General features: G+C 36.7%; 1 protein-coding gene across 8 annotated transcripts in view; it reads right to left on the bottom strand.

Annotated features, from left to right (window-relative positions):
• Window positions 1–325: 325 nt before the first annotated feature.
• The window catches only part of MPDZ (multiple PDZ domain crumbs cell polarity complex component), a 158119-nt gene continuing 133891 nt past the window's right edge, over window positions 326–24553 (bottom strand). For 4 of the 8 annotated variants that reach the window (XM_058431233.1, XM_032137900.2, XM_032137905.2 and 1 more), the window contains 15 exons: window positions 24200–24292; window positions 24036–24110; window positions 22729–22903; window positions 20663–20808; window positions 19585–19668; window positions 19237–19430; window positions 16687–16834; window positions 12401–12487; window positions 11080–11170; window positions 10159–10202; window positions 9169–9291; window positions 7780–7884; window positions 7095–7207; window positions 6080–6203; window positions 326–4246 (listed from right to left, as the gene is read on the bottom strand). In XM_058431233.1, coding sequence (XP_058287216.1) covers window positions 4100–4246; window positions 6080–6203; window positions 7095–7207; window positions 7780–7884; window positions 9169–9291; window positions 10159–10202; window positions 11080–11170; window positions 12401–12487; window positions 16687–16834; window positions 19237–19430; window positions 19585–19668; window positions 20663–20808; window positions 22729–22903; window positions 24036–24110; window positions 24200–24292 — 1749 coding nt within the window. In that variant the 3' untranslated portion in view covers window positions 326–4099. Of the gene's footprint in view, window positions 4247–6079; window positions 6204–7094; window positions 7208–7779; window positions 7885–9168; window positions 9292–10158; window positions 10203–11079; window positions 11171–12400; window positions 12488–16686; window positions 16835–19236; window positions 19431–19584; window positions 19669–20662; window positions 20809–22728; window positions 22904–24035; window positions 24111–24199; window positions 24293–24553 lie in introns of those variants that run through there. The other 4 variants (XM_032137911.2, XM_032137907.2, XM_032137909.2 and 1 more) reach the window with 2 other exon arrangements.

Raw genomic sequence — 24553 nt, 5'->3', positions numbered from 1 at the left:
CTAGACCAAAAAAAAAAAAAAGCCTATTTATTACTTGTCTCCCTGAACACATCTTTTCAACTTCTCTATTCACCCTGGGATCTCAAGAGGGGCACCAAATCATTGCATGGCATTGTCAGACAATAAACTAGCTGAGGAAATCTAAGGCAGTTTAGTATTGTATATCTCAGAGCAGGGGAGAGCTCCCTTTGCTTCTTCATATCTATCAGAATCTGCTTTGTCAATATTCATAAAATGGAAAAAAAAACCCTCTCCTCCTTTATCTTTTTTGTTTTTTTTTTTTTTTTTTTGAGACGGAGTCTCACTCTGTCACCCAGGCTGGAGTGCAGTGGCGTGATCTCGGCTCACGGCAAGCTCCACCTCCCAGGTTCACACCATTCTCCTGCCTCAGCCTCCCAAGTAGCTGGGACTACAGGCGCCCACTACCATGCCCGGATAATTTTTTTGTATTTTTAGTAGAGACAGGGTTTCATCGTGTTACCCAGGATGCTCTTGATCTCCTGACCTCGTGATCCGCCTGCCTCGGCCTCCCAAAGTGCTGGGATTACAGGCGTGAGCCACCGCTCCTGGCCCCGTTGTCTTATCTTTAACGAATTTTAATTTTTTTATGCTTCTAACTCCATCACTGTTCCGATATATGAATTTTACTGATTTGCTACATTACCTTGCTATTCCTGCTGCTAATATATATGTGTGTGTGTGTGTGTGTGTGTGTGTATATATATAAAAAATACTTTATTACTGTTCATTATATATAGATATATATATATAAATGAAATATTTTATTATTGTTATTGTCCTTTTGGAGTGGTATGAAGAATACCAGAAATCTGTGGTATTTCCAGTTTGATTTAATCAAACATAATTATATTTATGGAACCTATTATGGGCAATCCACTGTTTTGGGTAGTACGTTGCCACTAACATTGTAAGTCAAGTCTTTATTTAAACTCTTTGTTCAAGCACTTTCTTCTTTCTTCTTTCACCATAGACAACTACTATATTTCCAGAAAGAAATAATATAGCAAGCATAAGGCTTCATTACTTATCCCCAGTACTTATGAATCTATATTCTTTTCCTCTCAAACTTTCCTTTCCTTCCTCCCTCCCTCCTTCCATTTTCTCTTTAATGTGCTTTGTCTTTGTTAATTAATAGCTACTCATAGAGTTTCTCCTGTTAGCCAGACATAATGACAGTAGCTCAGGACACATATACTTTTTTTTTTTTTTTTTTTTTTTTTTTGAGACAAGGTTTTACTCCCATCGCCCACTGGAGTGCAATGGTGCGATCTTGGCTCATTGCAATCGCTGCCTCCCAGGCTCAAGTGATTCTCCTGCCTCAGCCTCCCGAGTAGCTGTCTGGCTAGGTTTTTTTTTTTTTTTTGTACTTTCTGTAGCGACGGGGTTTTACCATGTTGCTCAGGCTGGTCTCAAAATCCTGAGCTCAAGAGATCAGCTCATCTCGGCCTCTAGAAGTGCTGGAATTACAGGCATGAGCCACCATGTGCAACCAACATTTAAGATACTCTATCAGTTTCCCAGTGCTTAAACAAAGTACCACAAACTGTGGCTTAAAACAACAAAAATTTATTTTCTCACAGTATGGAGGGCAGAAGCCTGAAATCAAGGTGTCAATAAGGTCAACTTCCTTCTGAAGGCCCTAGGGAAAAAACATTCCTTGTCTCTTCCAGCTTTTGAGGGCCCCCTAGGTATTCCTTGGCTTGTTTGTTTTGTTTTGTTTTGCCTCCATCTTCATGGGGCCTTCTTCTCTATGTCTGTGCCTTCACAATGCCTACTTACACAGAAACCAGTCATAGGATAGATAACACCCTAAACCAGCATGAACTTAACTCATTACATCTGCAAAGACCCCATTTCCAAAGATCACGTTCTGAGGTTCCAGATGGACATGAATCATGGGAAGACACTATTTAAACTGGGCTTTTCTTGTTGGGGGCACTTAGACGTATTATGAAACTTGAAGCGGTTGGGTGGCTGTCTCCCACACAGTCTGGTATGGAGCATCCTCTATAAATATTCTTTGCTAGCTCAAACTCAGATGGGAGGTTAGTCCATCTTCCAGCAGCTTACCATGAAATAATGGCATCTTTCGTTATGGAGAGCCACTAAATGATGGCTAAGAAGGTAGATGTGTCACTGGGATACTAAAACGAATTTTGTTACATTGAGCAACTAAATTTACAATGATTGTTTAACAACTTTTGAGTTGTTACAATATGTAGTTTCTTCTATTCGTTTTGTGTAACTAAGAATCACGGAATTCTTATATTTTAGAACTAAATAGAACCTTTGTGATAAAATAATCTATCATTTTATAGATAAGATGAACAAGAGGGAAATGCACGTTTGTTAGCTAATTTGGTACAAAATTAGTAGAACACAGTCCCCCTCATTCCTTGCTCAGTGTTCAAGTTGGACTTGTCATGTTTATTAATACAAATAATTTTGATTATGATTTTGTCCATCTGAATACACTTGAATAGTTCTTGACTACATTAAAGAGCAACTTACAATATTACTGCATTAACAGCATTTGAGAAAAACATATACAGGCAGGATACTTCTCTTTCTACAATGTCATCTTCCTCTCATCTCTGAGGAGTCTACGAATCTTTAGTGCTAGAAAAAATTGTGGAGGTAAAAAATATTAAGCTTTCCATAATGATGTTGTCCAAAGTTCCTTTAGCTGTAACTATGGACACCATATGTGCAGTTAGACATGATAAAAACCAATTTTAAGTTGTAAATCTTGAACAGTATATAAGAAAGCTTTTCCACAGTAAAAAGAACAAAAAAATATGCTTGCTGCTTATTTGTGCACCACTGAAAATTCTTATTTATTCACTTTAATTCTGCATTTACACAAAAATGCTGTAATAAAATATCTGTACACTACTTCTGTTACAAATATAGATAATATTTAAAGTGACTTTATATATTCTAATGTAGGAGTTTCACGGTCTAAAATGGGAATGAACACATGATAATTCCTCACCAGTTGTCTCAATAAACAGCTCCATCTGTTTCCCTTAGTCTTAAACTATTGTATTATAAGATGTTAATATAAGGCAATGAAATGAAGTTATGTTAATCCCCTTAATTTTTCTATCAATTTACTAATGGCATACAACCAAAATAATTAGTAACACATTGTTCTCTGTCATTAAGATTAATACGAATTGAAAACCAATTGCACAGCACACTAACACATTTTTAATGTTGCATCGGTTGTTAAAACCAGCACTAAAGATTCTGGAACCCTTCTATGTTCCTCTATGGTTAGCAGCATAGCTGCTTTCTAGAAAAACCATAGTCAACATGGGGTGGCATCATCATTTACTTATAGCAACATGAAAATATTTTATAAAAGGTCAAAAATAAAAATGAAAATTGAGATGTGCATTAAATACAATTTCTTTATAAAATTTAGGGACATTGCTTCATATATTTGCCATTTATTCAACTGTGGAAACCAATTTTAGCAGGAAAAATATATATGAATATTAGAGGTGGGGAGATGCGATGTTTTTATAATACTGTGTTGAAAATTTTAAAATACTGACAGTATTTTTAAAGATTTTGAATAGAAAACTTTTTTTTTTCTTTTTTTAGTTTGGGGTGGGGAGAGGAGGTAGATTGCCAAATTGAGGCATTTTTTTTAAACTCCCCGAGATTTTCTTCTTTATATTTTCATTTTTCATCCTAATTTACTGAAGCCACTTTCTTTGGTTAGCTTTAGAATTATCTTTCTTTATACTAACCAGTTTAGCATGTAATAATTCTTGCCCATGTGACTACAAAACATTAGATATCTTCACAAATAAAAACGAGATTCACCTACAGAAATATTCCTTCTCTTTGACTTTAAGTTCACAAAATGCAAGAAGAAAAGAAAAATGATGTTAGGTTGTCAGTAAGGAAGGCATTTCTATATGAGAAAAACAAACTTAAGTGTTATTTCCCCCCTATAGTTTTGAAGACCCAGCTGAACACGACATAAAAAATTTCAGGACCAGTCCATTCTCTTTACAGTAGGAGGTGAGCTAGGGGTTGGGTTGGCTCAATTCTGGCAGCCAATTCAAGAGAGAACCATCAAAGTGACAGTGCCTTTTGTCCGTTTAAGTATGGCAACAGCTTCTTCATGGGTGACTCCTTCTAGACTCTGCCCATTGACGGCAATGATCTGATCGCCCCTTTTCAGACGTCCGTCTTCAGAGGCTGCTCCCTGCAAATTATAAAGTAGACTTGTTTATTTCTCAAAAAATGCTGCCTTGCAACTCACAACAGAAAAAGATCTCAACAGGAATGTAAATTGCTCTGCATGTACACACACACACTGCTCCCAGTGCTCCACGGGTGCTCTAAGCCATTAAGCAATGATGAACATAGACAAAGAAGGTCTTTCTCCTAAATGGTTTTAGCATTGAGATACCAATTTGAAAGAGAATTTAGCAGTCAATAGATTAGTTGGATGGGTTTTTGGCTGTTCAGCACAGCAGTTGGTGGGAACACAAATTAATAAAGAATATTTGGGAATTTGCCTAGTAGGAATGATTCAATAGAATCCAGGATTTTCTATCCTGTAAAGAAGACCTACAGAAAGAAGGTAAAGGATTAGGTAGGAACAAAAACAGTTTTACAGGACAAGGGCTTGGGGGTGACAAAATCCAAAGGTCTGCAAAAGCACAAAGCCACCTGAACATTCACTATGGCAGGATAAGGCATAAGTTCTAAATTTAAAACCCACTGCTATTTCTAATTATTTTTGTGGTTTTGAAAAAGCTATTCAAGCTGTCTTAGTTCTTACTTCCCAAGGGTAGAGAGATTCTTCATATTCCTTATGGACCCTAAATGATTGAGATTAAATACAGACATTGCTGTTTGAAAAAGAACCCCATCTTAAAGCACGCTTATAGAAGACAATTATGCAATTAAATATAAAATTAAAAATATGGAAAAGTTAATGAGGAATCCATAATGATGAAATTCTTAAAATATGTTCTAACTAGCATGCCTTAAATAAACTGTTCCTAGGCTGAGGAAAAGGACTGTATGACTCTTCTATTCACTAGCAAATGCTGTTTGTATTTTTGGACATACCAATAGCTTTTTAAAAAATCTTATGAATTAAGCCTATAGCTAGCTTGTTGTAGGTACAGCACTTTAAACTGGCTAAAAAAAAATCTTTTCCAAAATAATAAAATAAAACATCCAAAAAGAACCATACCACTAATCCAAAGGCCCTGCATCAAATTTTTAAACAGGTTTGACTAAGTTTTGTTTCTTTTTACACTGTAAAATTTTGAGATTCTAAATTTTTCCCTGCAGGAAATCTTGTCGAATTTTGTAGCTCCTGAAAAACGACTTAACATATTAACAATAATTATATGGGTTTAAGTTATTTTAATAGCTTTACCAGTATTGCAATATCTTTACTCTTATTCTAAACCTCCTTAAGCTAGAATAGGTATTATATAATTATAACTATACAATCTTTTTAATTGAATCCCTTGATTGCAATTCGCTGACTTATTATAGATGATAGGGCTGCTGGATACTCCCTACATTTTTTTCAATAGTTATTTTTGTTTTATTCAATGAAATTATATTTATAAAATAAATGCTTACTAATTTTCATGTGTACTTTATGTACTTCTCTATAACTTTTATATTTCACAACAACAAAAAAATGCAAACAGAAATACCAGTGCTCTACAGCACACATATTTAAAATGTCCCATTTTCAAAAGACAATCATGTGCAATTTGTGTTCAAAGACAAAAAATAGGCTTTACCAACCAAAGTTCATTAATATTTTTATGTATATTATTAAGAGTTTCCATGGAGTTTCAATTTGAGCCTATTTTCCTTTAAATATAATGAAACCTCAAATTGGACAAAAATATTTAATGACCTGTTCCTGTAGGGAGTTTTGAAAAGAAATGATCAACTGTTAACCATTTGGCATTACCTCAGGCCATAAACTAATAAGCCAGCTGCTGACCACTATTAATGAATGTTTAGGGGAAAAGAGGGTGGTTAAAATTTGCAAGCTTACCTTTGCAAACACTGTTTTAACATAAATGGGTAAGTCTCCATGAGGGCTGCCACATCCTCCAACTATACTGAAGCCTAAGCCATCTGGTCCTCGCTCTAGTGTAATAGACTTACATTGAGGAGGTCTACGGTGAAGGAAAGGAAAAAAGAGGTTTTAAATTAAAAAAAAAAAAAACTACATACATATGTTATGAATTATCTGACATCCACCTAGAGCTAGCATAATTCTCTTTGTTACTGACAGGGAGTATATTATGGGTATTTTTGAGATGCTTAAATTGTCAGTGCACGCTGTGCTCAGTATTTTAAATTTACATAATCTAATGAAATCCTACTTAACACCCTAATTCTATTACTCATTTACAGTTCCCTTAAACTAACATATTCATGGCATGTTCTCATTGTTCAGAGCAGCTCATTCTTTTTCCAGTTTATTTAAAGTGAGAGGGCTAAAGTTCAGGGGACTATAATAGAATAAGTCGTAAACATCAGTACGCCCAAGCTCAGAGAAAAAAATCAATTATAGGCAATGGAAAAGCTGCATCAAATTATTTAAAATTTCTAATGTGCCTCTCTCTTCTCCTCTGTTTTCCAATGCTTTTGTATCCAAATTGTTACTTAATACTGTGAATTTTTTCAGTCCAAAGGATAATATATTAAATGAATAGGCAGTGCTGGAAATTTTAAATGATAGATTTGACTTGCTCCATATTACATGAAGTGGTAACATCAAGACTAAAATGTCCTCCGCCCCAGAATCAGAGCTGAAACCATGGAAGGGTAGCAGTACGCCTATCTATCTAGCTAGTTATCTATCTCTACTTATCTTTGATCAGCTAAATCCATGCCACAATTATTTAACTTTAGAAGCACCTGATATGTATAATTCATACTTCATATATCCTATCATTTTACCTGTACGTAATTCCTAGAAACATGGGACCGAAAATGCAACTGTCAGGAAGACTTGATTCATAAGTGAAAAATGATACACTAATCATCATGTATGAACTCACCCTAAATCATCCTGAAATATACTGCTTGACGTCAGCCCAGTGAAAGAAAGACTGGAACTTGCAGGCTCCTGCTGATGACCTGTGACCACACTCACATCTCCTCCAGCAACCACCTGTGCACAGGAGAAGAATAAACAGAAAAAACACATGTTCCTGTGGCTAGGGAAAGTAATTTTTCTTCGAAAAGAGCACTTGGATTAAAATGTATATTTTATTGTTCATCTAATCATTTCTGTTAACATAAAATACAACCAAAGAGAATGAAATTTCACAAGGTCCAGAGGCTCTTAACTGTCCTGACAGTAAACATATTCTTCTAATTCTATTCTACAAAGTTCTTTGACGTTTTTTAAAATGTGGTCTCATATGTAATTACTTTCTAAAGATCTTTAGAATACAAGCCACTTGCTAGCACCACTTAAAATTCCAGCAAATAATCATGTACTGCTAAGGCCTAGATTTTTTTCCCCTTAAAGTATAAAACAGTCAATGCATCAGAGTAAAATGTTACAAAATATGTCTCATATGCCCTTTATTGGAACTCTTAATTTAATCATTTATGTTCAAGAGAAATATTAAATAAAATAATAGCAGAAGATTTAATCATTTTTACTGCTTTAACATCAAAGCTCACGCGTCTTCAAGCTACCTATATTCTGAATTATGCTTGGGATAAAAATCTTACCTGCATTTCAATGGAACCAGATGCATTTTTCAGTAGGTTAACTGCTTGGGTGTGAGTCATGCCCTCAGTGGATGTGCCACAGATAGTGACAATCCTATCCCCAACCTGCAAGGGAGAGAAAGAAATGGCCATCTGCTAAAGCAGCCATGGAGAGTGGGTCTTTGACACCTGAGTACTCATTTCCTTCTCCACCTTCCACATGACATATATACTGCTACCAGCCACTGAAATATAACCAAGGAAACCACTAATTCCAAGAAGTCCAATAAGCAGCAACCACGAAAAGAAGCAGTGCATAATGGTTGAGTTCCATAGTGTCCAGGGGAAAGGGAGGGAGAAGGAGAAAGTCACTCCTCCCTGCTCTTCATTTCTCTTGGGTGAGACATTACTTCCTACTAAAAGAAGAAAAAATTCACTATCATTTGGAAATTGAAATTTCTCTGGACATTACTATTATAATCATTAGATGTGACTCAAAGTCAGAGGTTGGCAAACTAAGGCCCGGAGGCCAAATTTGGCCCACTGCCTGTTTTGGTTAATAAAGTTTGGTTGGAAGACAGCCATGCTTATTTGGCTGCTTTCACAGGGCAGAGTTGAGTAGTTGCAACAGAGACTCACAGGTCCCACAAAGCCTAAAATATTCAGTATCTGTCCTTCCAGAAGTTTACTGACCCTGTGCTATGTATACAATCAGGTTTTAAGTGTCAGCCATAAATTTGGATATCAAATGAGGCTGAACCATTCCCAGCCTGAAGACTATTTAAACTAAAATGTGGTTATGTTCTGAGACCTATCTGAGGTATGAAACCATAGAGATTTTGCTTTAGAGAGACTGAGTTGCCTTAATGGAATATTCATGTAATTTTAGAGCTGGGCAGTTGGCATAAATTCCATCGTAGTGCTCCACAATTTGGATAATCCCTCAGCTTTGAGGCAAGTTGCATATAGTTTTATAACATTGTAAGTCATATTTATATTAAACTTCTGCAAAATTATCAGTGAATGCCAATAAGTAATACTTTTCAATTTAACAGAGTTAAATCAGCGTTTAAACCAATCAAATATATAAGATAAAAATTTCACTTCATACTGGTGTTCTGAAAATCTTTTCTCTTTTAGCTTTTTCCACAGAATTTCAACATATAAAAATATGTATTAAGAAACAACTATAAATCTTCCTATTTCATTTAACTGCAAATCTGCATTTCTCCTTTCTTTTAATATTCTTTATCTTTTATTCCAAGCAAGACTTGCTGTGGTTGGATTAGATGATTTAAAAGTAAATATAGACATTTAAAACTGCCTTGCAACAGGTAGCCAGGTTCAAAGGTTTATAAAAACACTTCTGCACATTTTGCTAGGGCTTCTAGGGTTGTTAGTATGACTTACTCTTAGTTTTTGGGTCTGTGCTGCAACTCCAGTTGGGTGCATCATTGCAATAAATATAGGCACATCACCAAGTGGGCTGCCTACTCCTCCAGCGATGCTGATTCCCAGTGAGTCAGTAGGGCCCTGCCATGGAACAGATATAAAATTTTGGTCAAAGTGCTATTTTTCATTGACCTTTTATTCTTTGGCATGATATCTATAGTCAACTCTGATCTTCTAAGTGTGAGGGGGAAAATGAAGAAGTACAAGAAAACTCCATTACTTTATTTGATGCAGGTGCTTAGTGTGGCTTAGGAAAATAAGCATCTATTCAGGAAGTAAAATAAATCAAGACATGCTAAATGAAAATCATGCTGTGGAACTGACGAAAAGCAGGTAAACTCATGAAGTGAAAAGACCACACTTTTGGAATCAGAGTCCTGTGTTCAAAGCCAGGAAGTCATACTTGCAAATGCTGGAACTTGGAATAAGTCCACTCCACTCAATAAATCATTAGATCTTCACTTACAAAATGGAGACAACAGTGCCTCTCACAGAGGGCTGCAGTGAATATTAAATGACATGATGACGACATGAAGTGTCTATAAGAGTGCTCAGAACAATAGTAAAAGCTCAATAAATCACATCTGCTTTTACTTTGTCTCTTGTGCATGGCTGTCATGGGAATCTGTTTCAGAACTAGTAAGTATCGGTTGAAGAGAAAGGTTTACTTATCAGTATAAGAAGTGAGAGGCATGGTACTATTTTGTGTGGGGTCAATTTTATGCTATTTTCAGCAAAACACAGTATGCAAACAACGATTGTTCAAATGAGGTACTGTGATCAGGAAATTCATTAAGGACTACATTATGTTATTTGACATGTAATATGTAATAATACATACTTTTTTGAGATGAATACTTTAAAACAGTAAGAAAGTTAGCAAGAAAACACATATGAAGACGTATCTGAAAACACTGGAGTTTATATTGTTTTCTGTCCCCAAGTTACCTTGTTTATTTCAACTGTTCTTAATCCCTGTATTTCAGACGCCACTGTGAAGGCAAAAAAGATAAAATAGGGTTATTTTATATTCATTCACTTTTTATGTTCATTAAAATATCTAAAGCTGGATGGGACTAAATGATAACCTAGGTTTCTTTTTTTTAAGGGGGTGCTCAAAGCTGCTAGCACACATGATTAGATCTGTCTCACACAGAACTATTTATTTTTCCAGTTGGAAAAACATGTATACCATCCCATTCTTCCTTCTCATTTTAAGTGTTGATTATATAACTATGTAACCCACTTTGAATGAGTCAAGGGCAAAATGTGTTTTGCATAGAAAGGCACATGTGCACAGCTGAGAGGAATAAAGTCATGGATGCATTAAAAAAATTCATGAATTTAAGTGCCTCAATTTCTAGGATATTAGTCACATTGCAAACAGAGATTGCCATATGGTTAGTTTCTTCAATCTGAACAACTCTCAACCAATGCACCAAGCCAAAAATCCCTCTGCAGCATGATTTCACATAATTAAAACACAGGAGGATCACATTAATTTTCTCAAATTTTTGCAATCTTCATGGAAAAATAAGGCTTCACTTAATGGCATCTTCTGATTTACTGGTGTTACATTAAACACAGAAAAGGAATAAAATCAAATACACCAATCTGCTTAGTAAGAAAAAAAGGTACAGAATCCTGATTATAACGTTTAGTGTATCTTGTAGGATAAACATCAAATGGGAAAAGCTGCCATAGGCACAACTTCATGTTGTTCAGACTTTTTGCTAACACATGTTTTTGTACCTATATTAGGATATGGGATGATTTGGGGGAAAAGAAAGCTCAGAGGTAAACAAGACAAAAAAATCAGTGTTGACAGCCAAAATTCAAACCACGTTTAAAATACTGAACCAATCTTACATGCATTCTTCTTTGAGCTACTTTCCAGTGACTCAGATGTACTGGATCCAGAGAGTGGAAAAGTGAAAGATGACAGGCTGCCTTCACTCACCTACAAATATACAACAATTATTTCAGAAGGTTTTGCAAGTAACATACTCCCTAAATACCACTTATTTCAGAATTTAATCTAGAGACAGATACCTGTTAAGCAACAGTGGCATTTGATAATTTGATGAGCAAATTAAACACAGTTCCTACTGATTTTTTTTCTTTTAAACAGAGAATTTGTCTAGTGACATAAATAAATTGAAGCTAAAGGGGTAGATGAAATTGATTCCAATCTACCTAAAATTTTAGTGGATAGTCATAATCTCATTCAAACTAATCTTCTTTAAATTTAAACTGATGCTGTAGGAAGACTAGGACTTAAAAACTAGAATTAGGGCCAGCTAATAGGAAACTCATGGTAGTAATTTAGAAAGTTAGTATGCGGTCTTTAAGGACAGACTGATGAAAATGGGTTTCCATCATCAGTAGACAAGACTGAGGAGAAGGTCAAGAGGTCTTGTCAAGAGTCTTGAAATATTTAACATCATATTTTTATACATGGTGCTGGATATCTATAGTTCACTTATATGGGACTTTTCAGTTGAATATTGATTGATGTTGCCATAAAATATTTTAAAAATATGTTATCTTGGGGCCAGGTGTGGTGGCTCACGCCTGTAATCCCAACACTTTGGGAGGCCGAGGCGGGTGGATCATGAGGTCAGGCGTTTGAGACCAGCCTGGCTGACATGGCGAAATCCCATCCCTAATAAAAATACAAAAATGAGCCGGGCGTGGTAGTGCACGCCTGTAGTCCCAGCTACTCGGGAAGTAGAGGCAGGAGAATCACTTGAGCCTGGGAGGCGAAGGTTGCAGTGAGCTGAGATCATGCCACTGCACTCCAGCCTGGGTGACAGAGCGAGACTCCATCTCAAAAATAAATAAATAAATAAATAAAATAATAAATGAAATAAAAATAATAAAAAATATGTTATCTTGGTAGGCTTTACAATTAGGTAGTTACCTTTTGAGATTATGGAAAAAGAATCATGTCAAAAAAGAATGCTTGAAATCAATTTCCTCAGAATGACTTACAAACTACTCAACAGCCACACCTTGTTTACCTGGCTATTCTGATGCCTTGTTCTTCTCTGTCTCAAACTCTGCACCTCAGTCACTATCCCACGCTGCCAGGGGACCAGACCTTGTACACAGACTCACAGTCAGGGCCATCTATGTATCCTCTTGGCATGCCGATTGCATCGCCCTGATGAACTCCACAGCTACCCACCTGGCTGCTTTGAGATGGCCTCCTCTCTGAATGGAATGGACCAGCTTTGATTCTTCCAACTTCCAAGGTTACTGTGCCTAGGGAACACTGAGGGTGGGCATGGGGGGGTGTTTTATGGAAATGTTTAAATAAAATGCTATAATCATCTTTAGGAATACATTTTACTCTTCAAGACTTTTTTGAAAGGCATCTTCCTTTTGGAATTTCTATAAGCAAGGATACCTCCAATCCCTTGTGGAAAATGGCTTTTTAAAAAAACATTCAAACTAATAAAAATAATAAGCAGCAGCAACACCAAGTGTCTGCCTTATCACCTTATGATTTCTATGGAGACTACTTCTACCAAAAAGAAATGGAGAATTGAGCAATTATCTCATGAAACACACTAATTTTGATAGGACAAACAAGCTGAATAACTGAGGGTTTAAAAAACAAAGCGACTGTAATCCCAGCACTTTCGGAGGCCGAGGCAGGTGGATCACGAGGTCAGGAGATCAAGACCATCCTGTCTAACATGGTGAAAGCCTGTCTCTACTAAAAATACAAAAAATTAGCCAGGCGTGGTGGTGGGCACCTGTAGTCCCTGCTACTCAGGAGGCTGAGGCAGAAGAATGGCGTGAATCTGGGAGGCGGAGCTTGCAGTGAGCCAACATCATGCCACTGCACTCCAGCCTGGGCGACAGAGTGAGACTTGAGACTCCACCTCAAAAAAAAAAAAAAAAAAAAAAGCGAACACAATAAAACCACCACTACCACCACCTCAGTAACTTGCCCTCAGTAGAAGAGGTACTTAGATAATTGGGTAAATTCTCTATCACTACACTGTGCCTGAATAGACTTATGATGTAAAATTTAGATAAATACTGCTATCAACACGAAACATGAATCGAAGACAATCTTTCTTGTACCCCTTTACAAATAAACCATAGGCATGCAAGAAGTGCTGCACAGTCTAATATGGAAGTAGCACAAGGAGGTGTTTGAGATCCTGTTTTGGAGTCACTAGATTAAATCCAGACTATGTGATTTATTAGCTGTGTGACCATAATGGATGTTTAACCTTAATAAATCTTTTACTCTGAATTTTAAAAATGTACAGCATTATAGGTTGTTGAGATAAATAAACCACGAACAATGCTTATGACAGTGTCTAGAATGGAGTAAGATTAATGTAAATATTGGGCACGGATATTATTCAGTGATGAGACTACAAAGGGATGTGTTATTCTTGAAGATGTTGATCATGAATCATATTTTGAAAGGTCACAACTTGACTTGTAACATCCATAAGTTGGTTTTTTTATTTGTTTGGTTTGGGGTTTCTTTGCTGCAAATTTACCAAACTTCTTGAAACTATTTATATTTTCAGTTTACATAACTGTAAGGTTAACAAGTCCATACATTAATTATTCACTGTGTAATGTTGCGACCCTTTCACCTACCTGTAACACTTCTCTTTCAAATATCAAGGGTTTTGATTATTTAAAAAACTGTTAATTTTTCTAATACAAAAGCGATTTATGCTCAGTAAAAAGAAAATTTTGGAAATAAAATGAAAAAAGACGGAGGAAGAAAAGGACCCATAAGTCCAACAATTACCTCATAATTATTGTTTAAAAAACTTGTAAGATTGTATTTTACGTAGTTGTATCTATGCGGTAAATACAATCCTCTGTCTTATATTCCCCACTAATTACAGTAGTCCCCCTTTATTATAGGGGCGAATATGTTCTAAGACACCCCGCCAGTGGATGCCTAACACTATGGATAGTGCTGAACTCTATATATACTATGTTTTTTCCTATATATAAGGTTTAATTTATAAACGTAAAATAAGGTTTAATTTATAAATTAGACATGAGGATGATAAAATAGAACAATTACAACAATGTGCTGTAATAAAAGTTATATGAATGTGACTCTCTCCTTCTAAAAATACCTTATTTTACTATACTCTGGGCAACTGAAACCACAGGAAGAGAAACTGCAGATTAGAAGCGACTACTGTATGTATTTTATCATGTTAAAATAGTTGTCATGACACTTCGGGAGGCCAAGACGGGTGGATCACGAAGTCAGGAGATCTAGACCATCCTGGCTAACACGGTGAAACCCCGTCTCTACCAAAAATGCAAAAAATTAGCCGGGCGTGGTGGCAGGCGCCTGTAGTCCCAGCTACTAGGGACGCTGAGGCAGGAGAATGGGGTGAACCTGGGAGGTGGAGCTTGCAATGAGCCGAAATCACACCACTGCACTCCAGCCTGGGCAACAGAGCCGGACTCCGCCTCAAAAAAAAAAAAAAAAGTTGTCATGAACATCCTTTCAAACAGATACATGTTTGCCATGCATCCTTCCTATTTATACCAAAGTTTATATAGTTTTTGTCAACCACATTGCTTCCAATTTTCCCATTATTACAAATAACACTTCAATGAACTCTATGTGCATGAAGAACTTTATGTGCATGAAGTTGTGTATAGAGGATTATTTACATAAGAGTTTAAAATGAAAAATTACTAATAAAACAAAAATAAGCAGCAGCAACAACAAACATGTAAGTTATACAAATATTTATGGTGTTCATTATATACTTTCAGACTAGTTTTTTTTTTTTTTTTTTTTGAGATGGAGTTTCACTCTCATTGCCCAGGTTGGTCTGCAATGGTGCGATCTCAGCTTACTGCAACCTCTGCCTCCTGGGTTCAGGCGATTCTCGTGCCTCAGCCTCCCGAGTAGCTGGGATTACAGGCATGCACCACCACACCTGGCTAATTTTGTATTTTTAGTAGAGACGGGGTTTCTCCATGTTGGTCAGGCTGGTCTTGAACTCCCAACGTCAGGTGATCCACCCGCCTCAGCCTCCCAAAGTGTTGGGATTACAGGCATGAGCCACCACATCTGGCCAGACTAGCTTTTTAAATGACTGGTTTAAAAATTATTTACATTGTTTTATGGATGCTTCCATTTTTTCTTTCTTTAGGATATATAATTCTTATAGAGATAACAATTGTTTTTAATGTGTCTCCAAGAAGAATCTATTCCTCCTTAAAGAATTCTAATTATATTATGTTTTAAAGATTGAGAACCCTAATGAGAAGTGATAAATGTTAACTTTGCTTTAATAACCAAATTTATAAACACATTCATATGCCAGATCTTATGTAAACCAGAGAGGTGAGTAACAAGCACCCACTTGAAAATCCCTCCATGAAGCCCAGCCACTCAGAGGCTCCCCTTAGCATATTAGACCTCCAACAGCTCTACTGCTGCTGGGCACTGTCATGCAGGCTTATGTTAATTGCTACCCATGACATGGGTACTGATGATGACAGTTTTCTAGTCAATGTTGAATTATATTTCTTCAGGTCATAAAACACACTAGTTTAAAAAAACGAAACAAGGAGATAAGCATTGCCTATTTACAGGAATGCAAATCCCCTCTAGAAAATGGAATATTCCCTGACAGAGAATATGCCTAGAGTCCCAGGAATTATATTGTCAAGTGACTTTTCTGTGCTTTACAATTAATTCATTTTTAAAATGAAACTGGTTCTGCCTTTCCAATCAGAAAATGATCCTTCATGGTGAGTTTTCTTTGGAGGAAACCAATTTTATAATGTAAAATGTACTTGAGTTTAGAATGATATCTAGGGAGGGAGGTCTTATAATTACGATAATCCCCAGTGAAGATACTGCTGAGTGAATCTGCATTAAATTACCTTCGTTGCATAAGGATGACCGATCTGCTTCTGATTTTAAATGTCAACTTCAAATAGTTCAACAGTTTTGAGTCAGAATAGCATTTGGACCAAACTTTCCCTTCTATGGAACATAAATGATAAAATCTTTCCATTTTAAAATATTTGAGATGACTTTTTATTTATTTATTTTTTTGAGACAGGGTTTCTGTCACCTAAGCTGGAATGCAGTGGTGTGACCACAGCTCACTGCAACTTCTGCCTCCCAGACTCATGCGATCCTCCCACCTCAGCCTTCTGAGTAGCTGGGACTATAGGCACGCACCACCATGCCCAACTAATTTTTATATTTTATTGTAGAGATGGGATTTTGCCATGTTGCCAAGTCTCGTCTCGAACCCCTAGGCTCAAGTGATCCACCTGCCATGGCCTCCCCAAATGCTGAGATTATAGGCATGAGCCATTGCACCCGGCCTTGAGGTGACACTTTAAATAAAGAGAAGTCATTATTAATTTGACTATGATAACCCAATGTTAAAATTTTTTTCTTCTATGCTATTACACAGAATTATTTTTGGCATTTTTTACCTTTAGCAAAGCAGCAACTGCTTCCTGGGTGGCATTACGAACGTCTTCCCCATTCACCATTAATATCTGGTCTCCCTGCATCAGTCTTCCATCGGCATCTGCAATTCCTCCTTTGACAATGTCTGACACAAATACTCCAGTATCGTTTCTGCACACAATTTTGAATTTCAATATTATCTTTTCCTCAACTGTAATGCAATGCTTATTTAATAAAAAGTTATGTTTTTACCCAAAATTTTTACTTGTTTTTATGACTTTAAAAGTTTTATTACTTGGAGCAACTCTGGGGCAACATTAGAATTATATTTTTTGATAAATAACAGCTTATGTCTTATAGTGCTTCATAGGTTAAAATGATCTCCAATAAGCATATTTATTCTTCATCAATTATATACTATGAGTAGAAGTATGTATTACCATTCTCATTTTATGGGTCACTCGGCTACTAAGTGGCAAAAGTAAGACTTAAGAGGCAATCCTTGGATGCAAAATCTGCTGTTCTTTCCAAATCAGAATGGAACTTTGAATAATATTAACTTGTGGTTACATAAATGTTGCTATCACCATCAACATCATTAATATTACTGAAAATCATAACAGATGTGTACCTCAAACTAAACACCATTTATTAACTCAAAATCTAAGTACCATTGCTGTGATGTCTTTTATTTGAAATCATTACACATCTTCCACACAAGGTTTATGCAAAATAAACACAAATCTTATTCCCATGCTTTCTTTCACAAAACTATAAAAAAACCCCAAAACTTCTAAAGATACGAAGACAACCATGAACAGAAATATATAGTAAAAGCTGAACTGTATCACTTGTTCTTGCCAACGTCATGACATCAAACCATGTCACCATTTGATCCTCCACTTTCCCATCTTTAGAAACAGGGTATTGGATTAGATGGTCTTTGTATGGTCTTCCCAATGCACAGAATTTAGGGTTCATTAATGGTGGTTTTTATGATGACCTTGTCACCCCACATCCTACAGTAGCCATGTCACCCATGTCATATTTCATGAGAACTAGACTACTGACACTGTATTCCAAAAAAAGTCTAATTTTTAGACATATTCCCACTGAGACTCAAATAATATGCTAAATTCTTTCTGTGTTTAGAAATAATTAGCCTTTAGCTGTCTCTGAGAAACAAAATGGTGTAAATGTCTTTTTATTTCCATACAGAAAAGTCGCTGCAGAACCAGGTGTCTATGCTGCTCATTTGGCAATTCTGAAGAATGCCTATTTCCGAAGAAGGATATTCTGAAATAAAGATCACCATTTCAGAGATTTCTGACTCACTGGAAAACATAAGCTGCTTTGAAATGGTGGCTATCTGAGGCCCAAGGAATGACAAAATCAACTTAGAGCCACTGCAGACTGCAGGGGCACTTTTTACTGAATGCTGACTTCACAAGTTTAGCTATCTGGTAGATTCTGAGATCAGATCCAGATGGGCTTATAATACTAAAAGGAAGAAAGATTTATGAAACTTGCTGGATTATTTATTTGTTAATATCACTTATAAATGAATTTGTTAATATTACTTACATGTAAATACTTTTAAAATGTACTTATATATAAATGAATTAGGTTGTGAATTTTTGTGCATTCACTATTCCATTACCACCCGGGCACCCTGCTTTAGGTCCTGTTGACAGCACGCTCTTGTTCACTCTGATCCTTTTCCCTACAATATCTTCCACTCTCCTTTAATAAACCAATTCTCACTGATCACTTTTACCCTCAGCTCAGACACCTCTTTTCTTGGAAATTTTCCCTAATTCACTTTAATTAAATAGGGTCATTTGGTCCCTTTCTCCTTTGCTACCATGGGTCCCCCACAAAGCGTCTTTGTCACGCATCAATACATTCCTTTGTTGCAAGAATATATTTAATTCGACCTTCACCAGATGATGAGTCTTTGGAGGTCAGGAACCATGTCTTATTTAACTTTGTTTCTGAAAACTTAATGTATTTCCTAGCACATAGCAGGTGCTCAAAAATACACCAAATGACTTCTTGTTAAGTACCTTCAAAACCTTCCAATATTCTGATTTTAAAAGTCCAAAACCAATGTCTTTTTTTTTTTTTTTTTTTTTTTTTGAGACGGAGTCTCGCTCTGTCGCCCAGGCTGGAGTGTAGTGGCACCATCTCGGCTCACTGCAAGCTCTGCCTCCCGGGTTCACGCCATTCTCCTGCCTCAGCCTCTCCGAGTAGCTGGGACTACAGGCGCCCGCCACCACGCCCGGCTAATGTTTTTGTATTTTTAGTAGAGACAGGGTTTCACCGTGGTCTTGATCTCCTGACCTCGTGATCCGCCCGCCTCGGCCTCCCAAAGTGCTGGGATTACAAGCGTGAGCCACCGCGCCCGGCCAAAACCAATGTCTTTTTATGGTTCCTTAGTGAAGGGGCTAACAACAGCTACCTACTGAACACTAGCCACTGATAAAAAGATTCACCTACTGCTATTACTCTTTAAAATGATTTAAGTCCCATCATTTCCAAGGGAGCATTGGGTTTGTCCTCCTCAGTCACACCTTTTACCAACAATACTTAATCCTAGGCCTTTTCCCGGCTTCTTCTGCAGCTCAATAGTGAGGGTGTCACACACTTCCTCCTCTTTGTATGGGGCCTCATCTCTGTAGAGTGTCAGGCGCACTCTCTGTGGCGTCTGTCTCAGGACATTGATTGCTTCATCATGTGTGGCCTTTCTCAAGTCAATTCCATTCACCTGTACAGAAATGGGACACTGACTGTGAGGAACATGAGAAGTAAAGGAGAGTTAGGTGGGGAAGGGGAGAGAGAGAAAGAAGCAAAGAAAGAAACAATCCCCCCAAGAGCCTTTTCTCTGTTAATTTTGAAGGTCAAAAACAGGCATTCTATACCTCTAAGATCTGATCTCCAGCCCAGAGTCTTCCATCTTTACATGCTGCTCCTTCTTCATAAACTTCATGGATAATAATGGCACCCTAAGGGCCCAAACAAAACATACCCATACTTATCCCATTCTCCTACGAATGGTGAGCAGAAATGGAGTCCAAACACATTATACTTTGATAGACAGCAATAAGGGTTACAAACTCTGGCTCTACAGGTACAAGCTCCATATAATTCAAAGGAAAGTGTAACAACAATTTTTGCCAAAAGGCTCAAAGGAGCTTATGCTTTTTTCCTAATGATAGAGAAGATTAAAGAAAAAACTATAAAATAAAACATGCATACATAGATGAGAGATAACTTTCTTATCCATAAATGAAATGATTTTTAAGGTATTTTTGACATTTAGAAGACTTTGTCTACAAAGTATCAATTTTTCACTCTTTTTTTTTTTTTTTTTTTTTTTTTGAGATGTAATCTCACTCTGTCACCCAGGCTGGAGTACAGTGGTGCGATCTCAGCTCACTGCAACCTCTGCCTCCCATGTTCAAGAGATTCTCCCGCCTCAGCCTCCCAAGTAGCTGGGATTACAGACGCCACCACGCCCAGCTAGTTTTTGTATTTTTAGTAGAGATAGGGTTTCGCCATGTTGAACAGGCTGATCTCAAACTTCTGGCCTCAAGTGATCCACCTGCCTTAGCCTCCCAAAGTGCTGGGATTATAGGCATGAGCCACTGCACCTGGCTCAACCTCCTCTTAAAATGGGTTTAACCCAACATGGATATCAGCAAAAAGGAAATTAAAATGTAGTAAGGACTGGTGAACTGATAGAAACACTTTGAAATTTCAAGGTCAAAATCACCAGTGTAGCAGAATCTTGCTGAGTCAGTATTTATTGGCTTACTCAAAGGAAACCTCCCCCGTATCCAATTGAATATTTGCCCTATAAATTAAAATAACAAATAAATACAGTTTTTTCTGGCCTTCACATTTCCTTTACTGGAACTGATAGAAATCTCCCCATAATGGTCTCTGATGCCTGGCTGAAGGACGGCCTGTGCAGAAGCACCTCTGGGTGGTGCTCACCAGCAGCGTGTCTGAACCCCCAACGATGCTCAGGCCCAGCCCTGTTCGCCCTTTGGAAATCTCGATGGTTGTTTCGCAGCCAGGGATAATGGGGCAGGTTGCAGGATCAGAAGCAAAAATTGCTGGTGTTGATGATCTGCTTGTATCTAAAAATAAGTTGAAAATGAAATACAAATAAAAATTGGTTACAAGGCATATCCATCAAACTCATCACAGATTGACTCTGAGGGATGGGGCAGGGAAATGGGCCCAAGATTGTGGAAAAAAAGAGACTTCATATTTACCTCAATCTTTTCATTATCTTATATTTAAAAATAAAACAAATGTGATTAAATCACCATTGTTAATTTAGGGGTAGTGGGCCAAAAATTACCTGTTTAATTATTTTCTATGCTATCCTACATGTTTTAAATTGCTAGAGATAGAAAGGATAGGATATGAAGAAGAGAGAACAGAGTTAAATTGAACCTAAGTTTCACTTTGAAATTCTCCATTTCAATGGAGCCAAACACATTTCTTATGAATTAGAAGATTTATAGAACTCAGAACTGAGATATGTGGCAAACACCTAGAAGCACATTCAGGGAAGACCACAAAACACATCAATAATTTTGGTTCTGATGCCTGCTTTCCGGGGCTTTTAACATTTTTGTTTTTTCTTATCCTAGAGCATCTCTTCTTACGTAATCAATTCTGAGCAAAAATGCACCATTTGCAGTTTTCTTCTTGAGTCTCACTTGATGTTTTATACATTCAGATGTCAAATCCTGGTGCATATATATTCAGAAATGAATAGATAAGATCATGAGAAAAGGAGAATATAATTTCACACGTTATTTTATGAGAGTCTTCATATCATATCATATGTTTCATGATACAACAAAGAGCATACACCAAATAGCATGTTTTGGGAAAGCTAGGACACTTGGTATAGTAGCGTATGCTTTAGACAAGATGTTCTCTTTTTAGGAAATCAGAAACAGACTATTTTCTTGCTCCTTAAATGGTAAGAACAGGTGTAAGATATTTTCTTTTATGTTAAGTTTTCATTTAGCATTTCATATTTTTATAGACAACACTATTTAGGGATCAACATAAAATAGAAAAATGAGAAAATTTCCATAAAATCTTTTAACACTTCAGTGAATTATCCAGTCTTTCTAAATAAAGGATTATTTTCGGAGATGTATTACTTTAAGACTTTTTCATCCAACTACATTACAAATGTTTTAAATTAGTGTTTCCTTAAAAAACTGTTAAAAGAACAGTTTGGAGGCCAAAAGAAATTTCTCCCCTCCACCCCCCATTACAGAAAAAGCCAATGCCTTATTTTTTTTTTTAAGTTTTGATGCTGCAGAGCTTGAAACTTACTGTTTTATTACACACCAGTGTATTCTTTCTCAAAAAGTAACTCAAAGGAATAATGTACCTCCATATACTAGACTGGAAGTGCAATGACACATTAAAGTGTCACCGTATGAGTCACTTAACCTAAATCCATTTCCATTATGACAGGACCCCCTATTACACCTAAAGCATAGAACTCAGATCCGTAGATCATGGCAATCACTAAAGAGTTTCTTATGGCAGGCAGTACTGATCCCACCTATGAAATAGGATAATTGCATATCTATTCTACAGATAAGAAAGCTGAGGCTTAGAGAAGTTTAAATTACTTTCCCAGTTTAAAAAAAGAATCTACAAAATGATATTTCTAATTCATTAGTTACATGCCTGGAATCAAGGTGCCCTTAGCAATATATTTTTGGAAAGCAAAGAATACTATTCCCTTGTTTTAGAGATGAAGAAGCTGAGGCTTTGAGTGGGTAGGTTTCCTAAGATGCTACAGTTGCCTAATGTAGAGCAGCACATACATTGCCTGCCTAACAGTCCAGTACTCTTTATCCAGAAGTCCTCTCTTTATACCCTGCCCTCACCATAGGGCTCCCTGACTACAACCTTCCAAACAGTGAGCCACAGGCAGGCAGCTGGCTCCCAAGCAGAAACCCTCTGCTGAGTTCAGGTGTTCCATATGTGCAGGACTCTCTTGAGCCCAGAGGCCTTACTTCGGATGGACTCCGGTTCCGGGGAGCCAGACTGTGGGACCATCAGAGACTGGGAGCTGTTCTTATTTTCTCCACTGGCTGCACCAGCTGCTGAAGGAACAGCCTGGGAATCTGGATTCTCAGCATGGATGGTAAGTTTTACCGTTGTCTTTGCTGTCTTCAGAAGGCTAATAAACTGGCAGGGTTTACGTGTGGAAGAAAAACAAAATTCAAGGCTGAATTAGTAGACATACCAATGAGTCACCATTATCAATGGAATCTAATTCTCTCTATGGTTAAGGGGAGGGACAGATGCAAATTACTTCTTTGTCAGGACTTGGGTAAAGAGAGAAATGGCTCTAGTTTCTCTCTAGCTTTTCCAAACGCCTGATGTAGATTAGGGCCATGGTTAATTTCTACTCTAAGTCTAGCTCTGACCAGATTTTTCCTTATATAAGACTTTCAACTTTTTACATCTCTCATCTCATCCATTTTTCTGAATGCCTACAACCCTAGAAGATACATGGGTTATTTTACCTACTTCCTGATTCTATAGAAGCAGCTTACACAAACAGTTTTAATAAAATAGAAACACATATGTTAGAAGCAGAATAAGAAAGGTATACAACAAAAAAGTCAAGGCAAATGAAAAGTTAAAACATAGATTTATGGGTTAAAGGATCTGGCCTAAATACTTACTAAAAACTGAATTTTTAAAAAGTAACTTTAAGCTTCTTACTGGACAATGAAGAAATGATAACAGTTATATGGTTCTCCCTCACTATAAGAAAGAAAAAGCATACCATATTTCAAGGAAACAAAGCTTTTTTCTGGCACTTATAAATAAAAGGCCTCAAATGAGATACCAAATAAGTATTAAGATCTCTTTTGAGGAGAGGAAACTCAAGTACAAGATATGTTTAACCCTAATAAAAGTTATATATACATTTAATGGTTGAGTCTTACAATCTGTTTATAAAGTAGTATATACACAGTGGATATTTATAACAGCAAACATTCATTAAAAAATATTTTGGCACTAACAGTCACTGTTAAGGAGTTTAAACTTTTCCTAAGGAAAAAATGGAAATATTTATCAAAAATGCCCAGTGAATACTGAATAATTTGTGTGGCAATGAAAAATACCTTAACATCAACTGGAAAATAAAAAATAGAAACTGAAGAACTTCTGAATAATCTTTTCTTTTCCTTAAGAACATGTCTAATACAGCTACATAACCCTAATTCCCTATGATTGCAGACACAAACACTTAAATCATGCCCAAGGATGGGCTCACATTACCATTTACTTTATTTTGGAAAATTACCTTTTCAACAGGGTAACCAACAACAATTTCATCATCTACAGCCAATATCTGATCTCCGACTTTGAGTCGTCCATCCTAAATGGAAACGTAGAAGAATTTGAGTGATATTCCAAGAGTAATTCCCTCCCCAACTACTTAATGACAGCAAGAAAGGTAAGCCTCACCGTGGCTGCTACCCCATGCTCTGTTAAGCTCTTTATGATGACTCCACGGAGAGTATCTTCTTCGCTGATAGCAATACCCAAACCCCCCTGATCCTAGAAAAGTAAAAACAAAAATGCTCAGAAGACTTGAAACAGATTGATTTTATCCAAATGGATACCAAGGGTAAGAAAAGCAATTAAAACTCTTCTGAAGTCCAGAAATCTAAGACCTTAGACCTTAAATCTAAGATCTTAGAAATCTTGTCTTTTCTTAAACTTTCAAATTTTCCTAATGGGAATAAATTTTCCTCCATCAAACATTCAAGTGTTTTCACTCTTTCCATATGTCTGGCATCTTTAGTAACTTTAGCAAAA

Source organism: Hylobates moloch, unplaced genomic scaffold, assembly GCF_009828535.3.
Source record: "Hylobates moloch isolate HMO894 unplaced genomic scaffold, HMol_V3 SCAFFOLD_19, whole genome shotgun sequence".
In the NCBI taxonomy this organism is placed as follows: domain Eukaryota; kingdom Metazoa; phylum Chordata; class Mammalia; order Primates; family Hylobatidae; genus Hylobates; species Hylobates moloch.
Note: the sequence above shows the minus strand (reverse complement) of the source record. Positions and strands in the feature narration are given on the sequence as shown.